At 31.5% G+C, this 26,212-nt stretch overlaps 12 protein-coding genes and 2 pseudogenes across 14 annotated transcripts, besides 1 other annotated feature; 4 read left to right on the top strand and 10 right to left on the bottom strand.

The window, feature by feature from the left end:
- Positions 1–9,998: part of a mobile genetic element that runs on past the window's edge.
- On the top strand, positions 4–445 carry TVAGG3_0791800 (uncharacterized protein; the record flags this gene model as incomplete). Its single annotated transcript, XM_051246932.1, has 1 exon — positions 4–445. A coding segment is annotated over one exon (442 nt), but the record flags the coding sequence as incomplete, so codon positions are not given.
- TVAGG3_0791790 (protein of unknown function, DUF4108 family) lies at positions 500–919 on the bottom strand (the record flags this gene model as incomplete). Its single annotated transcript, XM_051246931.1, has 1 exon — positions 500–919. The coding sequence occupies one exon, from the start codon at positions 917–919 to the stop codon at positions 500–502; it is 420 nt and encodes a 139-aa protein (XP_051082406.1).
- Positions 987–1,590, bottom strand: TVAGG3_0791780 (uncharacterized protein; the record flags this gene model as incomplete). Its single annotated transcript, XM_051246930.1, has 1 exon — positions 987–1,590. A coding segment is annotated over one exon (604 nt), but the record flags the coding sequence as incomplete, so codon positions are not given.
- Positions 2,219–2,611, bottom strand: TVAGG3_0791770 (uncharacterized protein; the record flags this gene model as incomplete). Its single annotated transcript, XM_051246929.1, has 1 exon — positions 2,219–2,611. One exon carries the CDS (start codon positions 2,609–2,611, stop codon positions 2,219–2,221), a length of 393 nt encoding a protein of 130 aa, XP_051082404.1.
- On the bottom strand, positions 4,582–5,438 carry TVAGG3_0791760 (protein of unknown function, DUF4106 family; the record flags this gene model as incomplete). The annotated part of the gene is made up of 1 exon (XM_051246928.1): positions 4,582–5,438. A coding segment is annotated over one exon (857 nt), but the record flags the coding sequence as incomplete, so codon positions are not given.
- On the bottom strand, positions 5,858–6,710 carry TVAGG3_0791750 (annotated as a pseudogene). Its single transcript has one exon. A coding segment is annotated over exon 1 (853 nt).
- On the bottom strand, positions 6,817–7,762 carry TVAGG3_0791740 (annotated as a pseudogene). The gene has a single exon. A coding segment is annotated over exon 1 (946 nt).
- Positions 9,999–12,393: 2,395 nt separating the features above from the next.
- Positions 12,394–13,080, bottom strand: TVAGG3_0791720 (NAD(P)H oxidoreductase-related family; the record flags this gene model as incomplete). The annotated part of the gene is made up of 1 exon (XM_001302262.2): positions 12,415–13,080. The coding sequence occupies one exon, from the start codon at positions 13,078–13,080 to the stop codon at positions 12,415–12,417; it is 666 nt and encodes a 221-aa protein (XP_001302263.1).
- A 1,342-nt stretch (positions 13,081–14,422) lies between these two features.
- Positions 14,423–15,321, bottom strand: TVAGG3_0791710 (inositol phosphate biosynthetic process; the record flags this gene model as incomplete). Its single annotated transcript, XM_001302263.2, has 1 exon — positions 14,499–15,314. One exon carries the CDS (start codon positions 15,312–15,314, stop codon positions 14,499–14,501), a length of 816 nt encoding a protein of 271 aa, XP_001302264.1.
- A 937-nt stretch (positions 15,322–16,258) lies between these two features.
- TVAGG3_0791700 (uncharacterized protein) lies at positions 16,259–17,622 on the bottom strand (the record flags this gene model as incomplete). The annotated part of the gene is made up of 1 exon (XM_001302264.1): positions 16,525–17,622. One exon carries the CDS (start codon positions 17,620–17,622, stop codon positions 16,525–16,527), a length of 1,098 nt encoding a protein of 365 aa, XP_001302265.1.
- A 3,826-nt stretch (positions 17,623–21,448) lies between these two features.
- TVAGG3_0791690 (uncharacterized protein) lies at positions 21,449–21,911 on the top strand (the record flags this gene model as incomplete). Its single annotated transcript, XM_001302265.2, has 1 exon — positions 21,457–21,711. The coding sequence occupies one exon, from the start codon at positions 21,457–21,459 to the stop codon at positions 21,709–21,711; it is 255 nt and encodes an 84-aa protein (XP_001302266.1).
- Positions 21,912–22,166: 255 nt separating this feature from the next.
- TVAGG3_0791680 (2-dehydropantoate 2-reductase family) lies at positions 22,167–23,138 on the top strand (the record flags this gene model as incomplete). Its single annotated transcript, XM_001302266.1, has 1 exon — positions 22,167–23,138. One exon carries the CDS (start codon positions 22,167–22,169, stop codon positions 23,136–23,138), a length of 972 nt encoding a protein of 323 aa, XP_001302267.1.
- A 1,463-nt stretch (positions 23,139–24,601) lies between these two features.
- On the top strand, positions 24,602–25,261 carry TVAGG3_0791670 (galactose-binding domain-like family; the record flags this gene model as incomplete). Its single annotated transcript, XM_001302267.1, has 1 exon — positions 24,602–25,261. One exon carries the CDS (start codon positions 24,602–24,604, stop codon positions 25,259–25,261), a length of 660 nt encoding a protein of 219 aa, XP_001302268.1.
- A 259-nt stretch (positions 25,262–25,520) lies between these two features.
- Positions 25,521–26,081, bottom strand: TVAGG3_0791660 (uncharacterized protein; the record flags this gene model as incomplete). Its single annotated transcript, XM_001302268.1, has 1 exon — positions 25,521–26,081. The coding sequence occupies one exon, from the start codon at positions 26,079–26,081 to the stop codon at positions 25,521–25,523; it is 561 nt and encodes a 186-aa protein (XP_001302269.1).
- Positions 26,082–26,212: the final 131 nt, after the last annotated feature.

Genomic DNA, 26,212 nt, shown 5'->3' with positions numbered 1-26,212 from the left:
AAAATGTCTAGCGATTTCGCTATCTATATTCGAGACAAGCTTTTCGACAGCAAAACATCTGTCGACCATAAAATCTTACATAGTGTAAACAAGAAAGGTGAATTTGTTCTAAAGTTCTGTTTCTGGGAATATGACAAGAACCATAAAACATTAAGCAGAGAAGTCTTAAAATTTGTCAATGACAGACTTGTTGACAGAGATGACGCCGATTGGAGAGATGAAGTCCAACAAAACTTCTTAGAATGCAAAGAAGACACATGCGCTGTTCTTGAAGATGAAATAGAAAACAGAATAGATGAGCTATTAAAGGACAAAGAACTTTTACAGAAATATGGTTCGGAGAAATTTGACATAACTCCACCAGAGAAGAAGAAGAAGAAAGAAAAGAAAGAGAAAAAAGTAGAAGAGAAGAAAGAAAAGAAAGTAGAAGAAGAGAAGAAAGAACCTGAACCAGTTCCAGAGAAAAAGAAATTTGACATGTAAAAATAAAATTTTATTTTTAGAACATTTCTGGGTCAATGTCAATGTTCTCTTCCTCTTTAGGGGCAAACACTGGCTTAGACTCTAAAATCTTTTTACCCAATTTACCTTGAACTTCAACTATCTTAGACTCATAATATTCATAGTCGTCTGCTTTCTTTGGTTCATAAGGTATAACAAGTTTGTATGCTTTGCCTTCTTTAAGGTTTGAGAACCTTCTGTCAAAACTTTCTTTGACTGCTAACAAACCTTCTATGTCTAAGTCTTCAAATTTCGCACCATTTTTAGTCACAATAGCAAACTTAACTGGTTCGATGTTCCAAACTTTGCTGAATGAAGACTTTTCAAAATGGTAGAAGTAAACATTCAAATATGTGAATGGGTCTAGTTCTTCTTTAAGTCCTGACATGTACTTGTTTACTGAGATGAATTTTGCCATCTTTTCTATCGGATAAAAAAATATTTTTTTTAAATTTACTCAGAAAAAATTTTCTTTGTATATACACCATTCTGTACGTCTAAAAGACTTTTGACATTTGCCAAGAATGTTCGTTTAGACGCTGTCATATAACCATATTCTTGACAATATTGTTTATACGAATCGTACAATGACCTTTCATCTAAACACTCAAAGTCAGTTTCATCTATGAACAGTTCATATACACTCTTGTTTGCTTCTAACAATGTTTGTCTCTCTTCGGTATGTGGAATTTGTCTTGGATTGAACTTTGAAATATCTAATGTCATAAAATATGAGAACAAGTGGTTGTAAAAGTCAGATGTCAAAGTTTCTGCTAAGTCGTCAAAATATTCTGTATCTTGCATATGAGAATCTGACGTTCTGACAACTACATATCTTCTGTCAGAACTTTCTAACTTCATCGGAACAGAATTGTTTGAAACCATAATGAAGTTTGCAACATTTTCACAAACTCTTTGGTCTTTATATTTTCTTTCAACAACTCCAACTTTGTCTGTTATAAGACTCTTCAAAGCATCTGAGTTCAAAACTTTTGTTGTATCTATACTTTGAAGTTCATTGCAAACTATAAGTTTCATATTCTCTATTGAGGAGTTAAATTTACCGCAGATGTTTTCTAAGTTTGTCATATTCGGGTTCGAATAGCCCTCTAACAGTTTGCATAAGATATCTGTAAAGAATGTGTTCTTACCAGTTCCTTGTTTTCCAATTATAATGAGAGCAGTTTCATTTTTAGCACTTGGATGTTGTAAGATGTTTGCAAACCAACATAAGATATACTCATAGACTCTTTCGTTTCCATTGCATATAATTTCTTTGACATGGTCTAACCAAGCTTCTATAATATTTTCTTTCCATTCTACTTGTTCATATTTATATCCAGTGAAGATAGAATAGAAGTTTGGAGAAGGTGTATAGAACTTTATACCTCGAACTGAAAAATCTTCTAACTTTGACAATAAGATATCCCAAGCATCTAACATCTTCATGCCAACTTGTACGACTTTTATTTTCTTAAGTTTCTGTCTACATTCTTGTTCTGAAACTATTGTTGCTCTTGGTTTGTTAAAGACAACATCCCATTCTTTCATGACATAACATTCTGGGGCAGAGTCGACATAAATGACTAAACGTTTCAAATTCTCGACTGCTTTGTTATAGTCTCTAAATGGACACATATTTCTGAATGCTTGGAAGTCATAAAAATCTGAAACATCTATTCTGTACATTTTTATAAAAATAAAAAAAATATTTTTTTTATTCTTGACTTTGTTGTTGCATTTGTTGCATTTGTTGTTCTTGAGCTATTTGTTGTTGAAGTTGTTCTTGTAATACAATACTTTCACCAGTTGCATCTTCCAATTCGAAACTTTCTGCCGTCATTGACAAATACATAGGACATAAAAGTTTTACAGGAACAAAGTTTGCGTCAACTAATGTCAACGTTATACTTGCCAAAGTGTTTGAGTTCACTAAGGTTGAAAATTCTGCATTCGAATGAACAATAGGCAAACCAGCAGAGAAAGTATTGTTTATACGCATAAGTATCTTTTGGTCATAATAGTTTCTGTCGACATTCGAATAACACTTTGAACCTAAGTTTGAAACAATATATAAGATTGGTGTGCTTAATGTCAATGGAATAGACATTCCTTGTATGACACCTTTTCCTGTTATAGGAAACTGTTGGTAGTAAAAACCAATATAAGTTTTGTATTATAGCTCATATTGTTTATAGTAAACTCAGTCGGACATCCAAACATAATGAAACCTGCTCTAGTTGCAGCACATGTTACACCCGTACTTAAAGTATTAAATAAGTCAACAAAACCTGTTGGTGGTATATCTGAGTAAGTATCTTCAAAGGAGTATTTTTTACCATTCACAACAATAAAGTCTTCTGGTGTCAAAAGAGCAAAACAGGCTTTAGTCGTCATTGTGTTTAAAGTTAGTTTACAATATCGTCCTTGAGGACTTTGTAAGTTTGTTGTTATAGAATTATATGACTCAGGGTTTTTAGTCGTAATAGTATAAACCATTATATCTTCTGCCATTTATATATATTTAAAAGTTTTTCTGAAAGTGGAGAAGAACTTCATCTAAACTTTCACATGGCGTTTCTTGAAGTTCTCTGTCTAAGAAGTTCAAATATTTTGTAAAGACATAGAACTTTCCTTTGTCTACACGAACAAACAAAACAGGGTCTTTCATATCGTTCAAAAGTGTGTAAAGTCCTTTACATGAAATAAAGTCTATATTATTTTTCTTCAAACATCTTTCAAGAAGTTTTGACATTTTTACTTAGCAAATAAATTTTAATGAAATGTTGTGGTCGTCAAATATTTTTATGACGTCTGGGAAACTATACTTTAAGTTCAACGTTTCACCTCCTTTCATAACGTATATCTTGTCAATGACATTATATGAAACACCACAGCAACTAATGTCGGGTTCTATTTCTTTGATGTTTATATCGTCTGCCTCTGTCAAAAGTTTCAATAGTTCTTTCAAAACTTCATGAGGTGCAATGACATATGAGTTCACTTTTACAGGGTTGTGTTCGACCAAGTTTAACATTATACTTAAAGCCTGACAAATCTTCTCCTGAGTTTGAAGTTTGTCTTTCAGTTGTTGGTAGTCGTTTCGAATATCTGCAACAGAACTTAAGTCTCTGCTAACTTCAGGATATGTTGGTTGTTCTTTTACAGGAACAATTGTTATACCATCTTCGTCTTCGTATGGTTTCCCCACTTCAACATCTCTGTCTTTGACATTGACAACAACACTTTGACTGTTTGTTTGAGTTGGTGAATTTAACTTCACATCTGCCACCGCCATTAAACCTTTTGAAACACTCACGCTTCTATTTTTAGGAAATGACATTTTACTTAGAATAAAAAGATGGACGTATTCGAGTATCTCTTCGAATTGAAGCAGAACAAAGTTTACACACACAAACAATACAAATACATTGACAGAATAGTTCTTTATACAAACAATGGTAAATGTTATAGAATAGCAGTCTTTGCTGAACCAAAATATTTTCATAAAGCAAAGAAAGTTGGTATAACTGAAATGGTGAAAGTTCTTGAAGCAGACAAAAATATAACAACAAAACTTACAGATATTTCTAAAGGAAAGTTTATAATACAATATTATGTCAAAACTGGCGTACTGTCAATATTTGACGGAGAGAAGTCAGTTCAAGAACAACTTACTGACCTGCTGCCAAAATCTGCTCGATGGAAGCTGTCGTTATGCCAATCTGAGGAGCCCCAGCAGGTTTCATCGAACGAATCTTCAAAAGAGCATCTTCCGTGAAAAGTGCTATTGGTTTTGTAAACTTCTTTGCTCTCAGTTCATCTGGACCGTCTCTGTCACCAGTATATTGTATTTGTACAGTACAAACAGTTGAAATACCACCCATAAAGTCTTCTGAGTCAGCAAATGGAATGCCAAGCCAAAAGTTTGAACGGTCTCCATTTGTATATTGAGTTTTTTGACCTCCTGTATGAGTCCATACTTTCACATATGGCATAATAGAACTTTGCATTTCAGGGTTAATGGTCGTTGTGAAGTTGTTGTTAAAGTTCATAGCATCTAATGTCAAGTTGTATGACCTCATATCCTCAACTGTAGAATATTCTTCTCTTGGATAATATTTGCCATCTATGTTTATATGATATTTAATACCGGGGTTGTAGAAACAAGAATAGTCATTTATAGTTCGTCTGAACAGTACAAACATAGTATCTGCATGTTTCATTGCAGTTGTTAAAGCAATATCTGTTCTTGCACCTGGGTCAGCACTTTGGTTTCCAACTTCACCTGCAAAGTCTTTGACAGATATTTGGTGTATAGGGAACATAAGTGGAACTGCAATATATTTGGCAGCTAAAGCATTTGAAATATCTGGGTCCAACATATAGACTGCAAGTCTGCTTTCTATTCTCTTGCATTCAAACTTTTCGCATGTGAACTTAACTGGGTCCCAAGCAGTTCCAGCAGCATTGAAATAATAGTTTACTTCATTGTTGAAGTTTGAGAAACCAAAGTCTAAGTCAACTTTGTCTTTGCAAAAGTCACAGAACTTGGCTCCACCAGTTCCAGCTACAGTAATGCTGAATGGGTCTTGTGTTGGTGCAATGACTAAGTTATTTTTGCTTGGAGTAAGTTCAATAGAAATTTTTCCTGCCCAGTTTGGCAAGTATCTTAAAAACCTGAAGATGAGGAAAGATGACAAAGGAACTCTAAGTTTCAGTTTTACTTTAGTGGCAGCAGTTCCATCTGAACCAGAAAGGTTAACATAAACTCCTGGAACGTTAGGGTCAAGTCTTCTTATTTTCTCAATATTTGCATACTGGTCTGTTTGTTCTCTAGCTTGTGGTTGTACTGAGTTTCTCAAAGCGAACCATTCATAGTTTGCCCATGTTACTGTTTGAACTAAGTCAGAGTTAGAATATATCTTATATCCCATGAAAACTTCTGGAGCATATTGGTATCCGACATAGAAAATTCCATTGCAACCTTTCTTGTCAGACAACTTGGCAGAAGGTTTTATTTCAATGTCTTGTTCCACGTATAAGAATGAGTTGTCAATAGAAATAATATGAAACCTGTCGCAAGCAATATCTACTGTTGTTGAAGAACCTTCACCAAACTCACCTACATTTCCATAAGAAACAGCAGTTGTATATTCGTAAGTTCCAGGAACTATTTCTGACCTTCTAATGGCATTGTCGCATTCGTTATACCATTCGGAAACATTTCCGTTCATGGCATCCAAAACTGTTGGCGTTATATTCTGAGCGGCGTACATTTCATATGGGTAAAAATATAGAATAGTTGGATTTATATATCATAATAGAACCCACTCGGACCAAGCTTTACTTTGTTCTACTCTTCTTCTTTGGTGTCGCTTTTGGTAACTTGCCCTCTGCTTCAAGTTGTTGCATCTTTGCCTCATGTTCACCTAGTATGTTGTAAATTTCCCATGTCCTTTTTGCCTTTGGGCTCTGGTCGCCCAACTCAGGTAACCTATATCCTAGAAAGATTTTGTCATAGTTTGTATTTGAGTCTTCGCGTATTGTTTGCATGACTCTTTCCTGAGTTTCCGGTTCAAGCTCTTCAAATATAGCTTGTCCATATGGAATAAGCTCGTTTCCAAATATATGTTTTTGTAGCCATTCTGGTTTTCTTTCCATGTTACCAATAATATCTTTTGTGAATGGGAAAGCTTTTACCCAATGTTTCAGTCTTGCGTCATTTATTTCTGTAGTTGGTTTTATTTTGTCAAGGAACATGTTTTTCAATACTAACATTTCATTTGGTACTGTCCATTTGAGTTTTCTTAAATATTCATCCCTTCTCGGTTCATTGTCTGCAAAGTAAGTTTTTATGACATTTTGCAAACTTTCGTTTGCAAGGTCATGTACAATAGGTTCTCTTCCTTCTCTCTCCCTAACTTTCTTTCTAAACTCTTCACCAAATATACCATCTCTATGGTTCTGTGTAGTTCTTTGAGATAAATGTTCTAGAACGTCAGGTGTTATATTTCCATCAGCCATGTTCATTTCATACTGGTCCAAAATATCTGCATTTTCATATCTTTCAATGGCATTAAAGCCGCGCTGAAAATACCAGCTACATCTGGTTCACCATTCACTTCCATTGCGTCTACAACTTCTTGGAATTGTGGTTGTAAGTTTATGAACCACCTATCCGGATTAGCTTTATGACCCCATCTCATTGTAGTTCCATCGTCTGCAGAAAACAAAAGTAGGTTTGTTTCCATATTGGCTAGGTTCTGAATGAACTTTAAACAATGTTTCATTTCTATATGTTTTGTTGAAATTTAACCTTTTATTTTCACCGAGTTCATCCAAAGATTGAACGTTATATGCTCGTAAGTAAAAAGATTGTTGTATTTGTGTACATTATCTTTCAGTACTTCCATTCTATGCTGGATATTTTCATCTGATGTTGGAGTCTTTTGTATGTCGGCGAACATTTTTCGATATTCTTCTACTATGTCAGCTGAATTTTTCTTAGACTCTTGGAAAGATTCCATATTCTCCGCATACTCTTGTTGAGGGTCAAGATTTTTCGGCTGTTCCAAATCTTCATCTAGTTCTGTGAAGTTAGTTTCCAAAGGAGGGACTTGTTTGTTTCCTTCAGGCTCTTCTAGCTGTTGTTGCTGAACTATTTCTTCCATGTCTGGTTGTATCTGAACTTCTTCCTGTGGAGTTTCTTGTACCTCATCTGCTGGCATTTCATATATTCCGAGACCGTTTTTAAAAAGTTCCCTATCTAAGTCATCCGGACTCATAAACCTTTCTTCTTTCGTTCCGTCTCTATTTTTACGCGTTTCATGAAGAGAGTTGAATTATCGTTTAGCTCTGACACCAAATATCTTGGAGTAAATTCAGTCATGTCATTTGGATGATATGCTATTAAATCATATCCCTTAGCGAGCTTGTATTTTCCAGGTTTGAAATTATATCCCATTTGGTGCTGACCATAAAGCTAAATAGGTTCGGGTCAGTATTTCCTTCCTTGAACTTTCTAATAGCTTCTTTATATCTGTCACTAAAGTCAAGAGTATCTGGGTAACCATAGTCTTCCTTAAGCATTTTAAGAATTCTTGGTTTCCTTGTTCTCTACTTCTTTTATGTCCTTGCTCTGTTTGTGGTTGTGGTGCTGGATTTTGAACTGTTGGTTGTGGTGCTGGATTTTGAACTGTTGGTTGTGGTGCAGTGTTTTGAACTTTGGTTGTGGTGCAGTGTTTTGAACTGTTGGTTGTTGTGTTGTTTTGGTGCATGCCTGTGTCTGTGTCCATGTGACGATGTAAATGTTTTAGGTAGTCCTGGTGCAGGTGCTTCTCTTGGAGGGTTTGGTGGTATATAAGTTCCACCAGCTGGCACATATGTTCCATCTGCAGCATAATGTCCTACCCGACTTTTTCGTTTTAAGAAAGCATTTACTAGGTCTGTTTTAGTCTGTTGTAACTCTTTTTCTTGACTTTCCACAACAGTTGCTCTAACGCGTCATAGGCACTTTGAACTGCCTGTCTCGTTGCTGCATCTGTTATTTTCGTCATATTTTGTGCTACTTTCTCTTAACTCGTTGTCGAAACCTTCAGACTTCAGTTCTTTTCCAGATGAGAAGTCGTTCACTAGTTTCACCTTACTATGAAGAGCTTCGAAGGCGTTCTTAAAGTCAGCATTCATTAAAGCTTCATTTGAACTGTCTTCATCCGCTTGTATTTTGTCCTTATTGACCCTATAAGTTGGGCTGCTTTGGCGTTGGCTTGGGCATCTAACCAGTCATTATTAGCTTTTATATATTCTGCACTTTTTCATTGCCTTTTGCATGGCTGCGTCGTTATTTTTACTTTCTTGTGCTAAGTTTTCATACTGTACGGTTTGGTTTTGCAACTGTAAAAGTTTTTCTGCCTTTACATTTGCTTCAACTTCTTTTTATACTCATCGCTATCCATATATGTCTTCAGGCTTTTTGTTTTATCTCTTCATCTTTCAGTACTTTATATTGAGTAAGTATGGTTTTTCAAATTTTATAACATCTTGTTCCATTTTTGCTACTTCTGCTGCTTTTTCTGACACTTTTTTCGCATATTCCTCTGTACTTAGTTCTTTCAGTTGTTCTTCTTTCTTCTTTTTCTCTACGTTTAACTCATTGAGTTTCTTTGTGTGTCTGTCATATTTCAGTTTCTTTTCGTTTTCACTTATTTGTTTCTGTATGTCTATGTTTGACTTTTTGACATCTGTTATTTGATTTTTGAAGTGAACCAAATTCATTTGACTTTGAGGTTATAAGCTGTTCCGTCTGCAGCTCCACCATAGCCTGCCATTTTCGCTAAAAGTGCCGCTCTTAAACCTCCACTCTGTGCACCAATAACTCGGTTTAAAAGCATAGGGTTGCTTGACATTTGTTGCAACATAGTGGGGTCATTCATAATTTGGTTGTTGCAACTGTGTTGTGGTGTTAGTTTTACTATTGGATGTTTCAATGCTCTCTTCCTCTTACGTATATTCTTACGTAGCTTACGTGGCATTTTAAGTGAAGTAAAAAACGGTTTTTGACAGATGTTTATATGACACTTATTGTTCAGCACAAAAAACTACTCGGTCAAAGTGTTGTCAGTTTTGTAAAATAACCGTCCTATCTCCGTGCCTATGACGAAGAAATCATGACAAATTCAAGAGGGTAGAAAAGAGGTTAGAAAAGAGGTTAGATCTAACCTTCTACCCTAAATTATATTTTTGGTCATTTACACTCATTACGAAGAAGTCTTGACAAAACATTTTACGAAGAAGTCTTGACAAAACATTTTACGAAGAAGTCTTGACAAAACATTTTACGAAGAAGTCTTGACAAAACATTTTACGAAGAAGTCTTGACAAAACATTTTACGAAGAAGTCTTGACAAAACATTTTACGAAGAAGTCTTGACAAAACATTTACGATGAAATCATGAAAATTCAAGAGGGTAGAAAAGAGGTGAGAAAACAGGTGAGATCTAACCTCTTCACCTAAACATTATTTTTGTCTGATTTTACGAAGAAGTCTTGACAAAACATTTTACGAAGAAGTCTTGACAAAACATGTACGAAGAAATCATGAAAATTCATGAGGGTAGAAAAGAGGTTAGAAAAGAGGTTAGATCTAACCTTCTACCCTAAACATTATTTTTGTCTGATTTTACGAAGAAGTCTTGACAAAACATTTACGAAGAAGTCTTGACAAAACATTTACGAAGAAGTCTTGACAAAACATGAAAACATATATAATTTGTGAAAAGTGACACATTATATAATGTTTTCGACCCAGAAGAAGGTTTTCCGAATAAAAAACTTCATTTATACTAAACTTTTTATGGGCTAGAGGGCACGAAGAGCCCGGAAGGCCATCCCAAGAAAAAAAAAACTTCATTATACCAATCATCCTCAGGGCTAGAAGGCACGAAGTGCCTGGAGGCCCCACTACCTTTTTTTTTTTTTTTTTTTTTTTTATATTTTAAATTTAATCCATAGTTAATAATAATTACCTATTCACTTTCATTAACTTAATCTTTTTCTGTCTTAACCACATTATATGATTAATACAAAGTCTGAATCTTTCAAAAGCAACAGTCTATATTAATATCATCAGAAACCAAATTTAAAAAATACCTATATTTTAACTTAACATTCACACATATGTGTTCAATAATGTACGTGAATATATTGTCTGTGTTAGTTGCACCTTTGATCTGAAATTCTTTTGATCTTACTTGCATTTCTGTTATGACATTATATTTATTAACAATACATGATTTAACAGCAAATGTGAAACATGTTCCATGTCTTGATTCACTTTGAATCAGACAAAACTCGCAATATTTTATCACACAATATCGTGATCTTCTCAGACTAATTAAATTCTATTGTAGCACTTCTTTTGTATATGTCGTTAAAATTTTATTAGATAATTTTCAAAATAACACGTTATTGTAGAAGATGTCTTAATTTTTCTTGTTGTAGTTGAATTGGAGCTTGACCGTTGAAGGATAAATATAGAAAAAAATAAGAATTTGTATGTTCAATGATATCAACTATAAACTAACTGATTATATCAAAATGACATTAAAGCGACTTTCGATTTTACGCTGGATTGAAATTGTTTACTTTTAATGCGAAAAATATACAGTGTAATATCCTTAAAAACTAAAAAAATGTGTTGTTTTACAATATTTTATTATCATATATAGTTTAGGCTCAAAATGGAGTATCATGCTAATTTTTTATGTTGGTGCAAACAAAAGAAAATGGTCTAGCCTAAGATGATTAAATTAATTTTTTCTTACAAATCAAAGAAGATGAAGAAACTCCTAGTTCAAAAATACCCAAAGTAACAGCAAGAATCAAGTGGATTTGAATTACATGGAATTATCCAATAGTTTATTGTTGGTGGTTGGTTTTTTGCAACCATCAATTTAATTTTGCAACTCAAGCAAAATCAATAACAATTAATAATTAAGATTTTGATACTTTTCTGGCAACCAAGTATTGTATTTAAAATTCAAATAGAACTTTTGAATGAGTGTTTACGGTTTGCCATGAATCTGATCAATGCAATGACAAAGACGAGTATGATAAAGTAGTTGAAAGAGTTAAGTATTGACTCAAATAATTCTTTTATAAATGTTCCGAAACTTCAAGAATTTTTAAAATGAAAATCAGAAAATGCAATTATTTTAAAAATGATATTGATTTATTCAATAATGCATTAAGTTAAACGTAATTTTTATCAATTCAATCGAATAAGATATTCATTTTTATTTCAAATTTTAGCTTCTTTGATTTTGCGAGAAATGTATTAATTTTATTATAATACACTAAGTTGAGATTTAATTCCTTCAATTTTGATTATTCTGCAGATCATTTTGAAGAAAATTAATTGAAATTAATAATATATGTCCTCAAACATTTTCATAAACAAAATCTTATTTATGAATTTAAATATATTTTTGTTGAGGATAAAATTATGGATCAATTAGCTTCTAGTATTGATTTTGTAGTTTCCCATAATGAATACATAAATTTGTTATTACTGTATCCCTGTTATCATTATTTTTTGATAAAGATAACCAAGGAATTTTATTTGAAATAAAATTTTCTGATTGAATACAATTCGGCGGATAACATTTTTATTTCTAAATTTTTTACAATAATAATGCATATATCTGATATGCTTTTGAATACAATATAAAATTTCATTCAATTCTATTCACAAAATAAAATTGAATTGATCGCATTACGATGACCATTAATTATCCATGTCTAAAGCCACTGGAATATCTTCTGTTAGAAAATTTTTCATCGAAATTCTCCACGAGGTTACATCGAAGATGAAAATTAATATATTTTATCATATTTCATTATACAATAGCTAATTTTGATATCTACACGACGAAATTATCTGATTTTTTATCTGATCTTTCACAGATCTGAAAATTTTATTCTAGAAAATATTAATAATCATCAGTATTTTAGTTATACATTGTTTGGATTGCAATAATTCTTACCAGCAGATTCAAACAACAAGTCAATCAAAATGGACGTGCATGAATGATTCAAAATTCAATAATATATGGCATATGAGAACCTGAGTTAATATCTGTTATGATTATAGTATTCCAAATGGATCTGAATCAAACTGATCTGAAATTGGATCTTCCAAAAAAAATCATATGTCAAATATATAACTTTACAAAATTGGGAAAATTTATTTTGCTGAGATCATAGTGTAACTTATTGATTTCATAATTTGAGCAAAAAAGAAAATCGTTTTTCTTATTCAATTTTTTGTAAATTTGATTTTTGATAAAAAATTATGACACTTTACAAAACATTTTTTTTGTAAATTTGATATTTGACATAAAAATAAATCCTTTATTCAATCATTGTATCTGGGGAAAGCGGTGGTTTGTTAGCATGTGTACCCCAAAGCTGCCACTTGTCAAGATCGACGACAATCTTCTTGAACTTGGCCATCCAAACCTTTTCCTTCTCTGGATCTGGGATTTTGCCCATTCCTGCGTTATAATATCCTAATGGTCTTGTAACTGTGTATTTGCTGTAGATGAAAGCGACGTATTCTGAGAAAAGAAGTTGCTCGATGGAGCCAGCTTCTGGAGAATGCTCAGAATAGTACTCTTCATCAGCTTCATTTGAGATTACGAAGGAAACTCTCTTTCCTTCGCCCTTTGTGCCGGATAAGACACGTTCAATCCATGCCTGGAAGCAAGCTGGATATCTGAAATACCACATTGGGCCAACAACAAGGATGTTTGTTGCCCATGCGACATTTTGCTCTTGTTTAACGATAACATCGACAATATTGCCTTCGACACGGTTGGCAATGTAGTCGAAATGATCTGATTTTCTTTCAATGAAGTCTCTTTCTGTTAATGTTTGGTCGAATCCAGCTTCATGTAAAATTACTTCACGATATTCGATCTTTGCAGCATCGAATGCTTCCTCTGCGGCCTTAGCAATACGAAATGCTGTAGCTTTGTGTGTGGAATCTGCGTGTGCGATGAGAATGAGAACTCTCATTTGAAAGTGAAGTGACATATCGCTAAAAATTTCGGTTTTGAATAGAGAACACCATTCATTTTCATGATCGATTTCGGGAACTTTTTTATGATCACTTGCCAATATGGAAATCATTTTGTTTACCGAACTTTTTTGATTTGGCTGGCCAATTGTCATCACCAGTCAATAATTTGTCCAAAACGCATAAAATATATAAAGGCGATGCATTAAAAATCTGGTTCAACTATCCGAGTTTTTAGAACCTACAGATATAGTTTATGAAATGAACTTGATTTCGCTTTCAAAGCTCACCACGACAGAATCTTTAGCTCCATAGATAGGATAACTGGGATCATGTGACCATAGATTGTAATTTTAACGTCAATACAAAATATTCTCGAACTTAACAACTAATTGCACATATTACACAAAAATATTTATTTGGCGTGAGATAATGGCAGATATGGATTAGATAATCTAAATAACAATACATTTTCCCTAAGTTACGATGAAAAAAGAATTTGTTCCTTCCGGATGGAACATTCAAAGTTGTAAAAAATAAATCTGATACCAGCGAAAATTATTATACCAAGAGCTATATCTTCAAAGTATTTAGATTAAGAATTATGCAGTTAATTCAGAAGATATTGTATCGACAACTGTGTGTTTATCTCACCCTTCCCTTCATACACTAATTGATTCTTTGCTAAAGAGTTTTAATCAGAATTATGTATAAGTATACCTAAATATTCAATTACTTAAGTATATTCAACGATTGATTGCTGTACTGATATGTTTTTAGTATATGTTTAGTCGGAGAGTTATTCTATTACTGACGAATTTGTTGAATATTTTCAAATATATTAAAATTCTATTTATGTTATGATCACATTTCTAAAAGCTGATTTGTGTGGAAAGTATACTACTATAATGGATGTGTGTTGAGATGCTAAGAAAATCGATATAGAAATTTTTGTTTTAAGAGGAGTTTTTGATTTCAAACAGCTAGTAATGAGTAGTACAAGTAAACACTCGTTCATTACTTTTCCAAAATTTTTTTGAAATTAGGAAAACTGAGATGAAAAACATTCTTTTTGCTGATTCAAAGTCAAATTTCGAATTTTTTTTGAAAAATTAAGGTTCGAAAAACTATTCATTTTAAATTTTTGATTGAATTAAACATTTTCAATAGATTTTAAATCTATAAAATGATTTTATTTTAAGTAAATTATTATTTTCTTCGATAAAATATAATTTTCATGCAAAAATACGATCCTTAAATATCCAAAACTATGTAATATTGATACTTTTCCTTTAACTATAATATAAACTTAGTACAAAACTATATTTTTAATATACTGGCTTTGAAATCAAATTAATTTTTTTAAAAAATAAAAAAAATTTCATAAATAAGATAGCATAATGAATTTTATTCGCACTTACAAGTTTGTCCTTTCTTCAATTTCGTTAGGGCTGTTGAAGATATGGACTATATTTCTCAATCCGAGAAGAGTATTATCATCAAATTCTCTGGCATCGAGTTTTCCTCCGCTCTTAGTAATGTCGCAGTAGGCATGAGCGAAGTCAATCAAAACAACACGCATTGGTGAATTTGGACTATCTGAGTCATAACATACCAAAAGAGAAGCTGAATAGAGGCGGCTTCCTGGGTACATCTCTTTGGCAATGGTAAGCTTGTTTATGACGTTTTCTACTTTAGCTATGAACTCTTCTCTTCTGTTTGTTGGGATAAATTTGTTTAATGTGTCAATTAATGAGTTAAGGGAAGCTTTCTTGCCGTAATTGCGGTCCCAACGCTTTACTATTGATCCGTTCTTACGCAGCGATACGTCTATAACACGAACTGCGTATTTTGGAGATGTCGAACGTGACATATTCTGTAATTGCTTCAATCTTTTGCTTTCGGGAACACCGATCTCGAAAGAGCGTGTTCCAAGCTTAAGATCTGCTATGCAAGGGCTAGTCATGCCTGCTGTTAAATCCTCTATAAGTAGATATTCACTTCCATTGTAGACAGTCTTACCGCAGTATTGGGGAAGGCAATCTACAAGTGGTGTCTTAGACATAACACGATAAAAATGATTCTCATGCTTGAATAATGGCTTAGCAACACAATCTATGCCAAGGCGTGAGTTTTTGGCAGCAAGAAGCTGACCATGACCACCACCTTGTGTATTCAAAGTCATAATTTCATCTGAGTTAGTCGTAGAGACTTGAGGTTTGTCACTCATCATCAAAAATGAAGTAAAAATTTCTGACTATCGTTCTGATTTCAAAAATTTGGAATTATGTAGAGAACAAGATGTAGAACATAAATTATACAATGTCACCTTTAATAATTTTTGTTGCAAATACTCACAAAATTTTTATGGGATACATTCAAAAATTACAATGCAATATATTTAATTAAGTATTGATGATTTTATGAAAGATAAAGCTATGAGAAACGTTAATCTTCTCCTCAATTTGAAAAGCCCGTTATCTAATCAATCATATAATTTTGGATTATACCAATCTTCATGCATATTACAATAATAAATTAAAATCATTCGGCGAATGTACCTAGCGTTTGCAATTGTGTAGAAATTTTGTGATATTGTAAAAATTCAAAGTACTCATTGATTTTTGTTTGTAGAGTGGTCATAGATAGATTGATCTTCGAACTCTTTTTGTAAAATATTTCATAAAATTAAGATCAAACTTTTCACAATCAAATATTTTTTGTGAGTACTCTCACTATTTATCGAATAAATTCTTTTATATAGGTCCAAATAATACATTTAACGATCGTAATATTCTTTCAATATTTCAATGAATATCGTTTAGTCTTATTTTTGATTTTGTTGCAACGTTTTCAATAATTATCCCTTTAAATTTCCCACTGAATTAAAGCCCCAAATTACGTTTTGAAATACTTTTCCCTTAACTTTCTCCATCAATAAACATATTCTTTCTCGATTTTTGATAACAATAAAATTTTTCTTGGAGAAATTCATATCATTAACGATGAACTAATAGTCTATATTTGTATATAGCGTTTACCTATCTCAAATGTGGATTTAAATACATATCTTTTCAATGTTAAGTTATTTCTTACAATTATTGGCGATAACATATCGGAATTGCTTTGCTAATAAAAAATCATTGCCTATCTACATATAGCCAATACTTTTTAGAGGTTTTTATTGATATTAATTGCTCATAATCTTTATTTTTTGTTTGATGATGTTAATTTCTAATTCTAGCTTCGAAAATCTTAATAACATTTTAAAACTAAAGTATTGGAGGCATTTCAATTGAATTCGACATAATTTCAATGCAACAATAAAACGATTTCATTGTTTCAACAATATTCTAAAAGAAACCAACTTTGTATTAATATAACAAGCAAATATTTACTAATATAACACAAATATATATAAAAATTATATGAATAAAATCAAATTAGACATAACCGCTTTGTTTCTTTTGAGCAAACTTCAACTGGTGCTTTACAGTTGCAAGATCTTTCTTAAGCATGTTATTTTGCATTCTTGCAGCCTCTAGTTGTTCTTCTTTTGTTTGAAGTTCGGCTTGTAAATCATCTCTCTTTAAAGTCATTTGTTCATTCCTTTGTTTTTCCATTTCCAAGTTCTGCGATGAATCGATGTTAGTCTTTGTAATGTTCATCGAGTCAATTTCGCGCATTGTATCATGTAATTGACGTTCATTGCTCTGTTCTAACTTATGGGCTGCTCTCCTCAATATTTGTGCTCTTTTAACGGCTTCTGAGAGATGTCCGTTGAGCATTAACAATTTATGTTGATGTTGTTGCTCTAATTTGATCAATTCCTTATTATAAACTTTGTCCATGTGTTCTAAAGCTTTTCTACGATCAGCAACACTTCTGGAATGCTCTTTTTCCATATCTTCTAATTCCATAACGATTTCTGTAAGTTTTTCTTTAGATTGACGTAAATTTTCTGCTCTTTCTTCATTTTTAGCTTGCACTCTAGCTCTTAATTCTAAAATAAGGTTGTTATTAAGGAGAATACAATGATCTTCAGCTTCTTTATCGAAAGAATTAACGCGCTTATTACGTCTTGATAAGTTTGTTGAGTTTATGTTTATTTGGGATCTTAAATCGTCAATTTGTTTATTTATATCTTCGAAATTTTTCTGCATTTGATAATTCGCTTGATTATTAAACTGTTCTAATTTAGAATTAAACATATCTTGCAATTTATCGATTTCTTCTGCCTGTTGTTGTCTTAATTGCTGAATAAAATTGTGATGTTGAAAATTTAATTGAGAAATTTGCATTCCTTTTGTTGCATTTTGGCGCTTTTGCTGTCCACTACGTATTTCATTTACTTCATCAATCGATCTTTCTATTTTATTAAGCTCTTTCTCTCTTCTGACGATTTCTGCTTTATATTCTGCTAATTGTTCAGCCAACCTTTGTATATCATCATCAGCTAAACTTATTTGTTGTTGTATTCTAAACTGAATATTTTTAACTTGCCTATCGAGCGCAAAAAGTCTATGAGAGTCTCCGCTCATTTTAATAGGCGTCACTTTTTATTCCAAAATTCGTAAACGTCCATTTCTCTCTAAAAAAATAAATCATCACTTCTGGAATTATACATAGTCTTTAAGGAGTTAAACATAAAAACATACTTTTACTCATATTTAATGCTATCTGATACTCACTGTATCGTGAAGAATTCAAACAATTTGATAATATTAAAGCTCTCTGTAACAAAAGTCTTTGTTTAGGGACTTGATGGCTCTTCGTCTTAATATAACAGCTGAAACAATTTCGTTTGATTGGGTTAATAAAATTATGCTATGACTTTAATTCTGTTAAGGCACTAATAAAACCAGCAAATGTACTTTCTGAATTCTGGCAAGTGCATCATTTTTAAGGGGGTACTCTCAAGTGAATTTTGAATTTTCAAAAATGAAACTGAAATTTTATTATTGCAAACCACACATTTTTCTTACACTAGTGTATTCATTTCATAATTCATATAGTTTTTATCAGTCATGAACTATTGAATTTGTTTGAAATATTTATCATGAAAGTTTTGCATAAATCCACCGCACAAACTTGATCCTTTTGTTGTCATCAATTATTGAGATTTAGTTTTGAATCTGCATGTTTAGTTCGTGTAAACTTCCGATTTTTTCATTGATTTTAAGATGTTATTAGAAAAATACTGAATAAAAGATAATACATAACAATTTCCCGATAATAAAGTAATTGAATCGATTGAAATGTTTTCATTTTGAAAACATTTATTGAGTAAAAAGAGTAATCATCCTAACAATTTATTTGATCCGTTTGATGGGTTGCATTTTTGAAGAAAATTAAAATATAATATCATTTTTTATTGTTTCGGATTTCATTATTGTTATCCTGTGAAAATTTTATTTAATTAAGATATTCTAGTAAAAAGGAGTATTTTTTATATCAAACGACCAATTTTCAAGTTTCAAACAAACATTTTCAATTTGAAAAGTTTAACACAAAATTTGAAAGACAATGAAATAAATTCATAGCACAAACAATTCGATTGTCAATTAATTAGTTTTGAATAATAGTATACATTACAAATATTATATTTTTGGAAATTTTCTCAGAATATGAATTTCAGGGAAAATCTTTTCATTTTCAATGATCAAATTGAAAATACATTATATTTTGAATATGAGCTCTTTTACGCCCTTGCAAAGCCACGCATTTTTAAATGATATGTACCAAAATGTATAGGGAACTACTTCAATTTCAACCTATATTAAAGAAAAGAGCAAATAACAAATATTTTTCAAATTATTTTCAAGAAAAGCCGAAAATCCTTTAATACGAAAAAGAAATGATTCGATATAATACCACAATATAAATCAAATACAAAGATTGAATTTAATTGGAAAATCATTTTTTTGTGATGGAAATGTGATTCAAAGATATCATTAGAAGAATCAAGCAATAACATTTCAGTTTCTCATCACAATTATCAATTTTCTTTCATTATGAAAAATTTTCCAGAAAATTGACAAAATTTGATTGAAACTTAATAGATCTATTCGAGTTATACAAAATTGTTAATCAATCTCCTAATTTTAAATGATGGATAGGAATCATATGACAAATTTATTCTAGACTTATTCTAAAATGCCAATCAATTATTCAATTCAACCGCAAAAATAACCACATTCAATTTTTTGATTTTTCGATTTTTTCATAATTTTTTTTTCTCTTCAGAATTTAAACAATTTCAATAATCATTCTTAATATTACCGATAAATTATTATATATATATTTATGCCGAATCACAAATTTTGAATATTATTATTTTTTGTTACAATTTTTTTTTTGTATCGATTCAAATCAAAATTAATATGATTACTTCTACTATTTTATTAATTTTTGTTCTTTCACGCCGCTAAATATATTCGCTAAGTTATCAATTAAAAGCTAAAAATCCTTTTTGTCGTTTTTAAATATACGAAATTTTATTTAACATACAATATATTAATAAACAAACCAGTAATTTTTTTCTTTCAATTTTTTTGACAAACAAAATTGAGTATGCATCTCAATTTTTGAATAAATTAATTGATTTCAATGATAATTAATTAGCATCCTTATGTCATAATATTTCCTATCATCTGTTTTCATATATAAATACGGTTGTATAGTTTCCCAGTTTTCTGCAAACCAACAAAATAATGCCTGTCGATTTCTACGTGCGAGTCTATCTATTTGTAATCCCATCATTCTCTCGAACATTTTCGCCCATTTCAGAAGCTTTATTGCTGTAACATCTTCACCAAACATAATTTTTAGAGTATCTGAAACTAATGAAAGTTTTGTTCCTAGTAATTTTGATCTATACTTTACTTCTTCATAATCCCTAATGCTTTTGGATGTAGTTCTCTTGTAATTCTTGGTCATTGAATCTCCTGAAATCACTTTCTCACTATCCATAAATGTTATAATTTGTAAAATTCTGAAATTGTTGGTTAATTCAAATTATTGAAACATATTTTACGGTTTTGCATTACTATTTTTGTTGAAACATTATTTATACTACTTTTTATATTAGAATTCATATTAAGCTAATATTTGTTCGGCCATCTATTTATAATTATTTTTGATCTAATAACATTATGCATGATTTCTCAGCTTTCCATTTTAAAATTTTATTAATTTCAATTTATAATTCAAAAGTCCTTTGAATTCTTCAGTCAATAAATAAATTTTTTTTTGAGAAAACAACGTATGAATTTACGCTTGATTCATCGAAATTCATATTAGATAACATGGATATAGAATATTAGATAAGACTATAAAAAATCAAAATAATTCGAAAAAAAAATGTTTGTTTTGATTAATATAATTAAAGAATTTAATAGAATACACAATAGATATGGTTTGGTGGTATCATCACTTCATGACATGCTTTTTTATAATTCTTGTAAAAATATCATCGCATCCATTCATAAAAGCTCAATATAATGACTCAAAATACAAAACTATTTAGAATCAAATTACAGATGTTTATCTTTGCCACTAATCAATAGTGATTTTTTTTTTGACCAAAATTATGGAAGTAATACATGTGAATCACTTACTTCCAAAAGAGAAGGAATCCACTAGGATGACATATGCATCTAATATATGAGAAATACCTTTATAAATTGTCTTCAATTTATGCATTGATGATGATATTCGTTGGGTAATGAATGCATTTTTTAATTATAGTTGCCATAGAGTATAACATAATATAAACTTGACATGGACACTATATTTCGAGAATTAAATTCTGAGATAAAGGGACTCAAAAATTCATGGAACTTTCTCGAGAGATATGACAAAAAAATCTGATCTGATAATTGTTTACTTAGATTAACTATTTTAATTTAAACGTTTACTCGTTATGAGAGCAATAAATAATTAATTCGATATTGTCTTTAAAATACAGAGCCACATCCATATTGATAGCATCAGTAATTAAAATTATCATCTGGGGCAAAAGCATAAATTAGAAATTGGCGATTTCCAATATTTCTAGTTTATTACTCAAATTAGAGGTTTGAAATAGGTATTTTCCCATATAAATCTCAATTTAATTGCAAAATACAACCAGGGTATCGAGAAAATGATTCTAAATGCTTTATTTTTAGTCAAATGATATAATTTTTTGCAAAATTAATTAAAATTATGCATAGAAACACATACAAATAGAATATATGAGCGAATATAATTGAGTTCCATGAATTTCAAACGAAAATACCAAATAAAATCTTTTATCGTCGGGGGAATTCACCGGTGAACTAAAACTTCATTCAATTTTATTTTTGAGTTTAACACTTCATTTTTACAAAGGAATGTCAGGAGAAGATTGCCCAGTTGAGCAGCATGGTCCAGTCGAGGAGATGATGCCAGAGGCTGAGAATGATGAGAAGAATCCAAACACAGAAGCTCCTCTCCCAACAGATGAAGAACAAAAGGAAGAAAAGGAGTCTTCAGAAGCCTCAAAGGAAGAAGAGAAGCCAGAGGAAGCTCAAAATGAAGCTGAAGATAATGATCCTAAAGAGGAAACCAAAGAAACAGAAAATACCGAAGAGGCCAAAGAAGAATAACTTAATTTATCATTAAATATCATTTTTATACCATATTACCTTACTTTTTATACATACATTCATTAGATCATCATAACTCTTGAGTATCAATGAATAAATTAGATAATTTTCCAAAATTTTGTTGTATTTATCAAAAAGCGAAGTCATTATATATGTAATTATACTAAAAAGACCGAAATATAGCGTATTTTAAATGCAAAATGCCATTTTGATTAGATTTTTCTTTGATATGCTTTGAAAAAATCTGAAATAACAAATTATCTTTCTTGTTTTAATAAGTACATAAGGAGTCTATTAGAAAATCAATATAAAATAACGATTCCGATAAGTAAGTGTATAGAATAATCGTCATCGTTTTTGGCAAATTTAATTCAATCTTGGAAAATTGTATCATTATAATATAAACAATATATTTAGGAGTATTTCATTTATTACGGTTTGTCACTTTTCCGAAAATGAAAGTGATTGTTCTTGGAGCGGGTTCAATTGGAACTCTTTTTGGAACAACTCTTTTAAAAGGCGGTCATGAGGTTATATTCCTTGACGCCTGGCAGCCTCTTATATACGCAATCTCGAAAGAACCTTTCGCTGTCATAAAACACGAAGATAATCTCGAAAAAATTCCGATAAAGCTTTACCCATCACACGAGCCACCACAATTCGAACCAGAGCTCATTCTCGTGTCAGTCAAATCGATCGCGACAAAGAACGCAATCCAAATGATCAAATCTAAAGGTTTGATCAAGGATAACACAGTTATTTTGACGTGCCAAGGTGGTTTCGAGAATGCTGATATAATTGCTAACGAATTAAATAACAAACAACTCTTAATTCACGGATGTACAAAAAGTCACTGCAAATCAGTTGGTCCTATGAAGATAGAAAACTACCACATCGGCGAAACAATTGTTTGGCCATACAATCTTCAATCAGGACAGCCAATTCCTGAAAATGTAACAAAAGTTGTTGAAATTTGCAACCAATGTGGCCTTCAAATTACCATTTCGGAGACGGCAATTGCAGAAAAATGGAAGATGCTCTTAGGATACCCTACAATTTACGCTTTAGCTGCTGTTTGCGGGCTGTCAATCGGAAATATCTGGAATGCAAATAGAGGTGAAGCAATTTTGACTAACTTAATCAAAGAAGTAGTATCAGTAGCAAAGAAAGAAGGAATCCGTGAGGATTTGTTCAACGAAGAAATTGCCACAAAATATATCGAAACTTTGGCTGAAGAAAATCCAGATCAACCAGGTACGATGCTTCTAGATGTTGCTGCTCACAGAGTTACCGAGGTAGATGCTACAAGTGGAGCTCTCCTTCGTAAAGGAGAGAAATACGGATTATCTCTGCCTACAATTCAAGCTGTCTGGTCTATTCTTCGCATTAGAGAAGAAAACTACGGCTACGAATACGAAAGCAGATAAATTTCTTTATAAAATTTCTCTTTATAGTTTTTATTTTTATTAATTTGTATTTGTTTATTAATGAAAGGATGAGTTATAACTACTTAAATACCCAGAAGCTTAAAAAGATGAGAAAAATCGAAACTTCAATTTCAATATTTTTATGAGTTTCGATTATGTATATTTTTATGAGTTAGTTAAATTAAACAAGCATTCAAGAGAAAAATTAAATGAAAAAAGATCTTCAAAAACTAGTATTTCTTTCTTTTTACTTCCAAATAAAATAAGATCAAATGAAAGTGGAAATTCTGCTTCACATTTTCCTAATGAAAGTAATGACAGTGTAAGATTAAATGGACTTGTGGTCATTTTACTTGTATAAATTGTACCACGATGATCACGAATATTCGCAGTTAAAACATCTCCATAACAATTTATTACAGTAATTACTGCATTAATTGCACCAAAAGCATGTTTTGCTTTGTTTTTAAAGAAAATGCATTCTAAAACAGTTAGTCTTGACATTTCATTTGTAATAACACCATAGTAATCGAAATCGTAATAGATCTTACACGAGTTGTTTATGAATAAAGATTTTTTGATAAAGGAATCGGATGTATCAAAATGATACAAGCAAGTTAACCCATATTTCTGATTATCGTTAGAAATGAAACAACAAAAGCTAACATTAAAAGGATCACTTCTAATATAAGAACATGCATAACCTCCACATTTTGCTTTAGTGACATTTGTAGAAGTAAAAGTTATAATTCCCATTTGAATGTATATACTGGAAGTTCCAATTCATCATGACCGCATTGAAAGAGAGAACTTAAATTGAGTAAATTTTTGTTTTTATAGGTTTTAACATTTGTGTATGAATATAATCCATTGCCTGAAGTGTAGCATTTAATAGAGCAGAACCGATCTTGGACAATAGAACTGTCACCTTCGAAATATATACAGCCACCATTTCCTTCAGATTTATTAATATTAGTGTATGTACATAAAGAATGCAGTAATTTAATCGAACCAATCTGACAACTGATGACACTATCTTTAAAATTATTGAAATTCGAAGAAAGCAAGAAAAAATTTTGAGAAATAGTTGGCTTTTCATTGGAATCAATGTTTGTATAGTTTTCTGATGGGAAACCAAAGTATTCTTCCCAAATATCATCAGGTATACCAGCTCCGTTGGAAGCATAATATATGACTCACCTCTTTGCCTGACAGTTGAAAATAAGAGTTAATTGAATTTTCAATATATCTATCTATCAAATTTTGAATATCTTACAATTCTAACTAGAATTTTAAAGGTTATCTTCAAAGAGTCTTTCCAGCCTATAAAGGTGTTCCATTTAGTCTATTCGCTAGAAGTGCAAATTTCATTCCAATAAAAACAATCATCCAAAATCAGATCCTTGAAAAAATGAATTCCAGTTTCCTTGATGCGATAGGATCAAATCAGAAAAAGTGCCAAAATGCTGAATTTTCTGATTTTTGAGATATCAAAGGGCCACACAGATAGAATTCTCCAAAAAGCATACGAAGAAGGGACTCTACAATACTTTGCCAGTGGAAGTTCTAAGCAATATATCAATGGATCTCCCCAAATGACAGATCCTATTTATGCTCTTGACCAGAAACCAAAATTATACGATTGGTGCTCAAACTGTGGCACAAAGTTAGTAGAAAAACCATGGATCGCGGTTGCAGTCAAAAATAAAATTATAAATATTCGCGGTTACTATCTTAAAGCGGGCTGTTGCTACACAGGTTGTTGCTATGAGGAAGTTGGCTACTATTGCAGGTGCTGTCTTTACACTTGGGCCTTACAAATTTCTAATGATAATAAGGAATGGACAGACATCCATACTATCGAGAAAGAAGGTACAATGGAATATTGCGCCGAACGAACATACGAATTTAAGAAGAGTTACTCTGCGAAATACGTCAGACTTATCCAGAAAGAACCTTATCCAGGAGAGCCAGCATGTATCGCTCTCAACCAAATAGAACTCTTCGGTAGTGCGACTGTTGGCGGATCTGACGACGCAGATGACGATTTCATATCTTATCACGACGACGATGAAGATGTAAGCATTATCGGTCATGTATCCCCTAATACACTTAGGAAGTAAATATATTTTTTATTGTTTTTAGGTTTATTTTTCCTTATTTTTTTGAATAATTTACATTATTGGAATAAACTTCTAAATATTAGACAACCATTATTATCTCCTGCTTGTTATAACTAAATTTTCTTCATTGATAAATGAAATCGAATCTTTGAGAAATTTAATCATAAATCTTTCATATTTGACCAATATGGAATAATATATGTAAAAATTTAAATTGTTTAAACATTTTTTGTTTACAAAAAAATACAATAATAATAATTCAATCAAGAAAATTATTGAATTTACTTGGATCTATTAAACTATCTGGTAAATCATCGAATGAGTCATCTCTTGCGATAGAATTATTCACTCTTGATATAGTATCATCACTTTCTTCAGTGTTATATTGATACATCACTGTTTCTTCTTTCAGTTCTGAAATACTTTCTTCAGTTTCTTCATTATTTGCTTTCTTTCTCAAAAACACAACATAAACAACCAACAAAATAATGATTAACAACAAACAAACACTAATAATAATGAAAACAATTGTCAATGATTTATCAGGTTTTGTTGGTTGTCCTCCTGTATTTTGATCATCAACAAATGAATTAGTTGTTGTTGTAGTTTCATTTGAAACAACTGCATTTGTTTCAGTTGATTCAATGATTTCTGATGGTGTTGATATTGTTGATGTTATGATGATATCTTCTTCTTTAGTGAGAGGTTTGTCTGGATATGGACATGTTTCAACTTGATATTTGTGTTCTGAGAATGATTTGTAAGGAGTGAAAGTGTTGCATCTGTTTCTGATGACATCAACTGTGTTGTCACCAATCATCCACTCGTTGTCTCTGTAGTTATTGCTGACAAAGATTCGTCGCAAGCTGTTTGATGAAAGAGACAAAGGTTGTTCGTTTCCGCCGTAACACAAGTTGTATAAGAAATCACAGAAATATAATGGATTTCCAC

The sequence above is a fragment of the Trichomonas vaginalis genome, chromosome VI (assembly GCF_026262505.1).
Source record: "Trichomonas vaginalis G3 chromosome VI, whole genome shotgun sequence".
NCBI lineage: Eukaryota > Parabasalia > Trichomonadida > Trichomonadidae > Trichomonas > Trichomonas vaginalis.
This window is presented reverse-complemented; position numbering and strand designations above follow the sequence as displayed.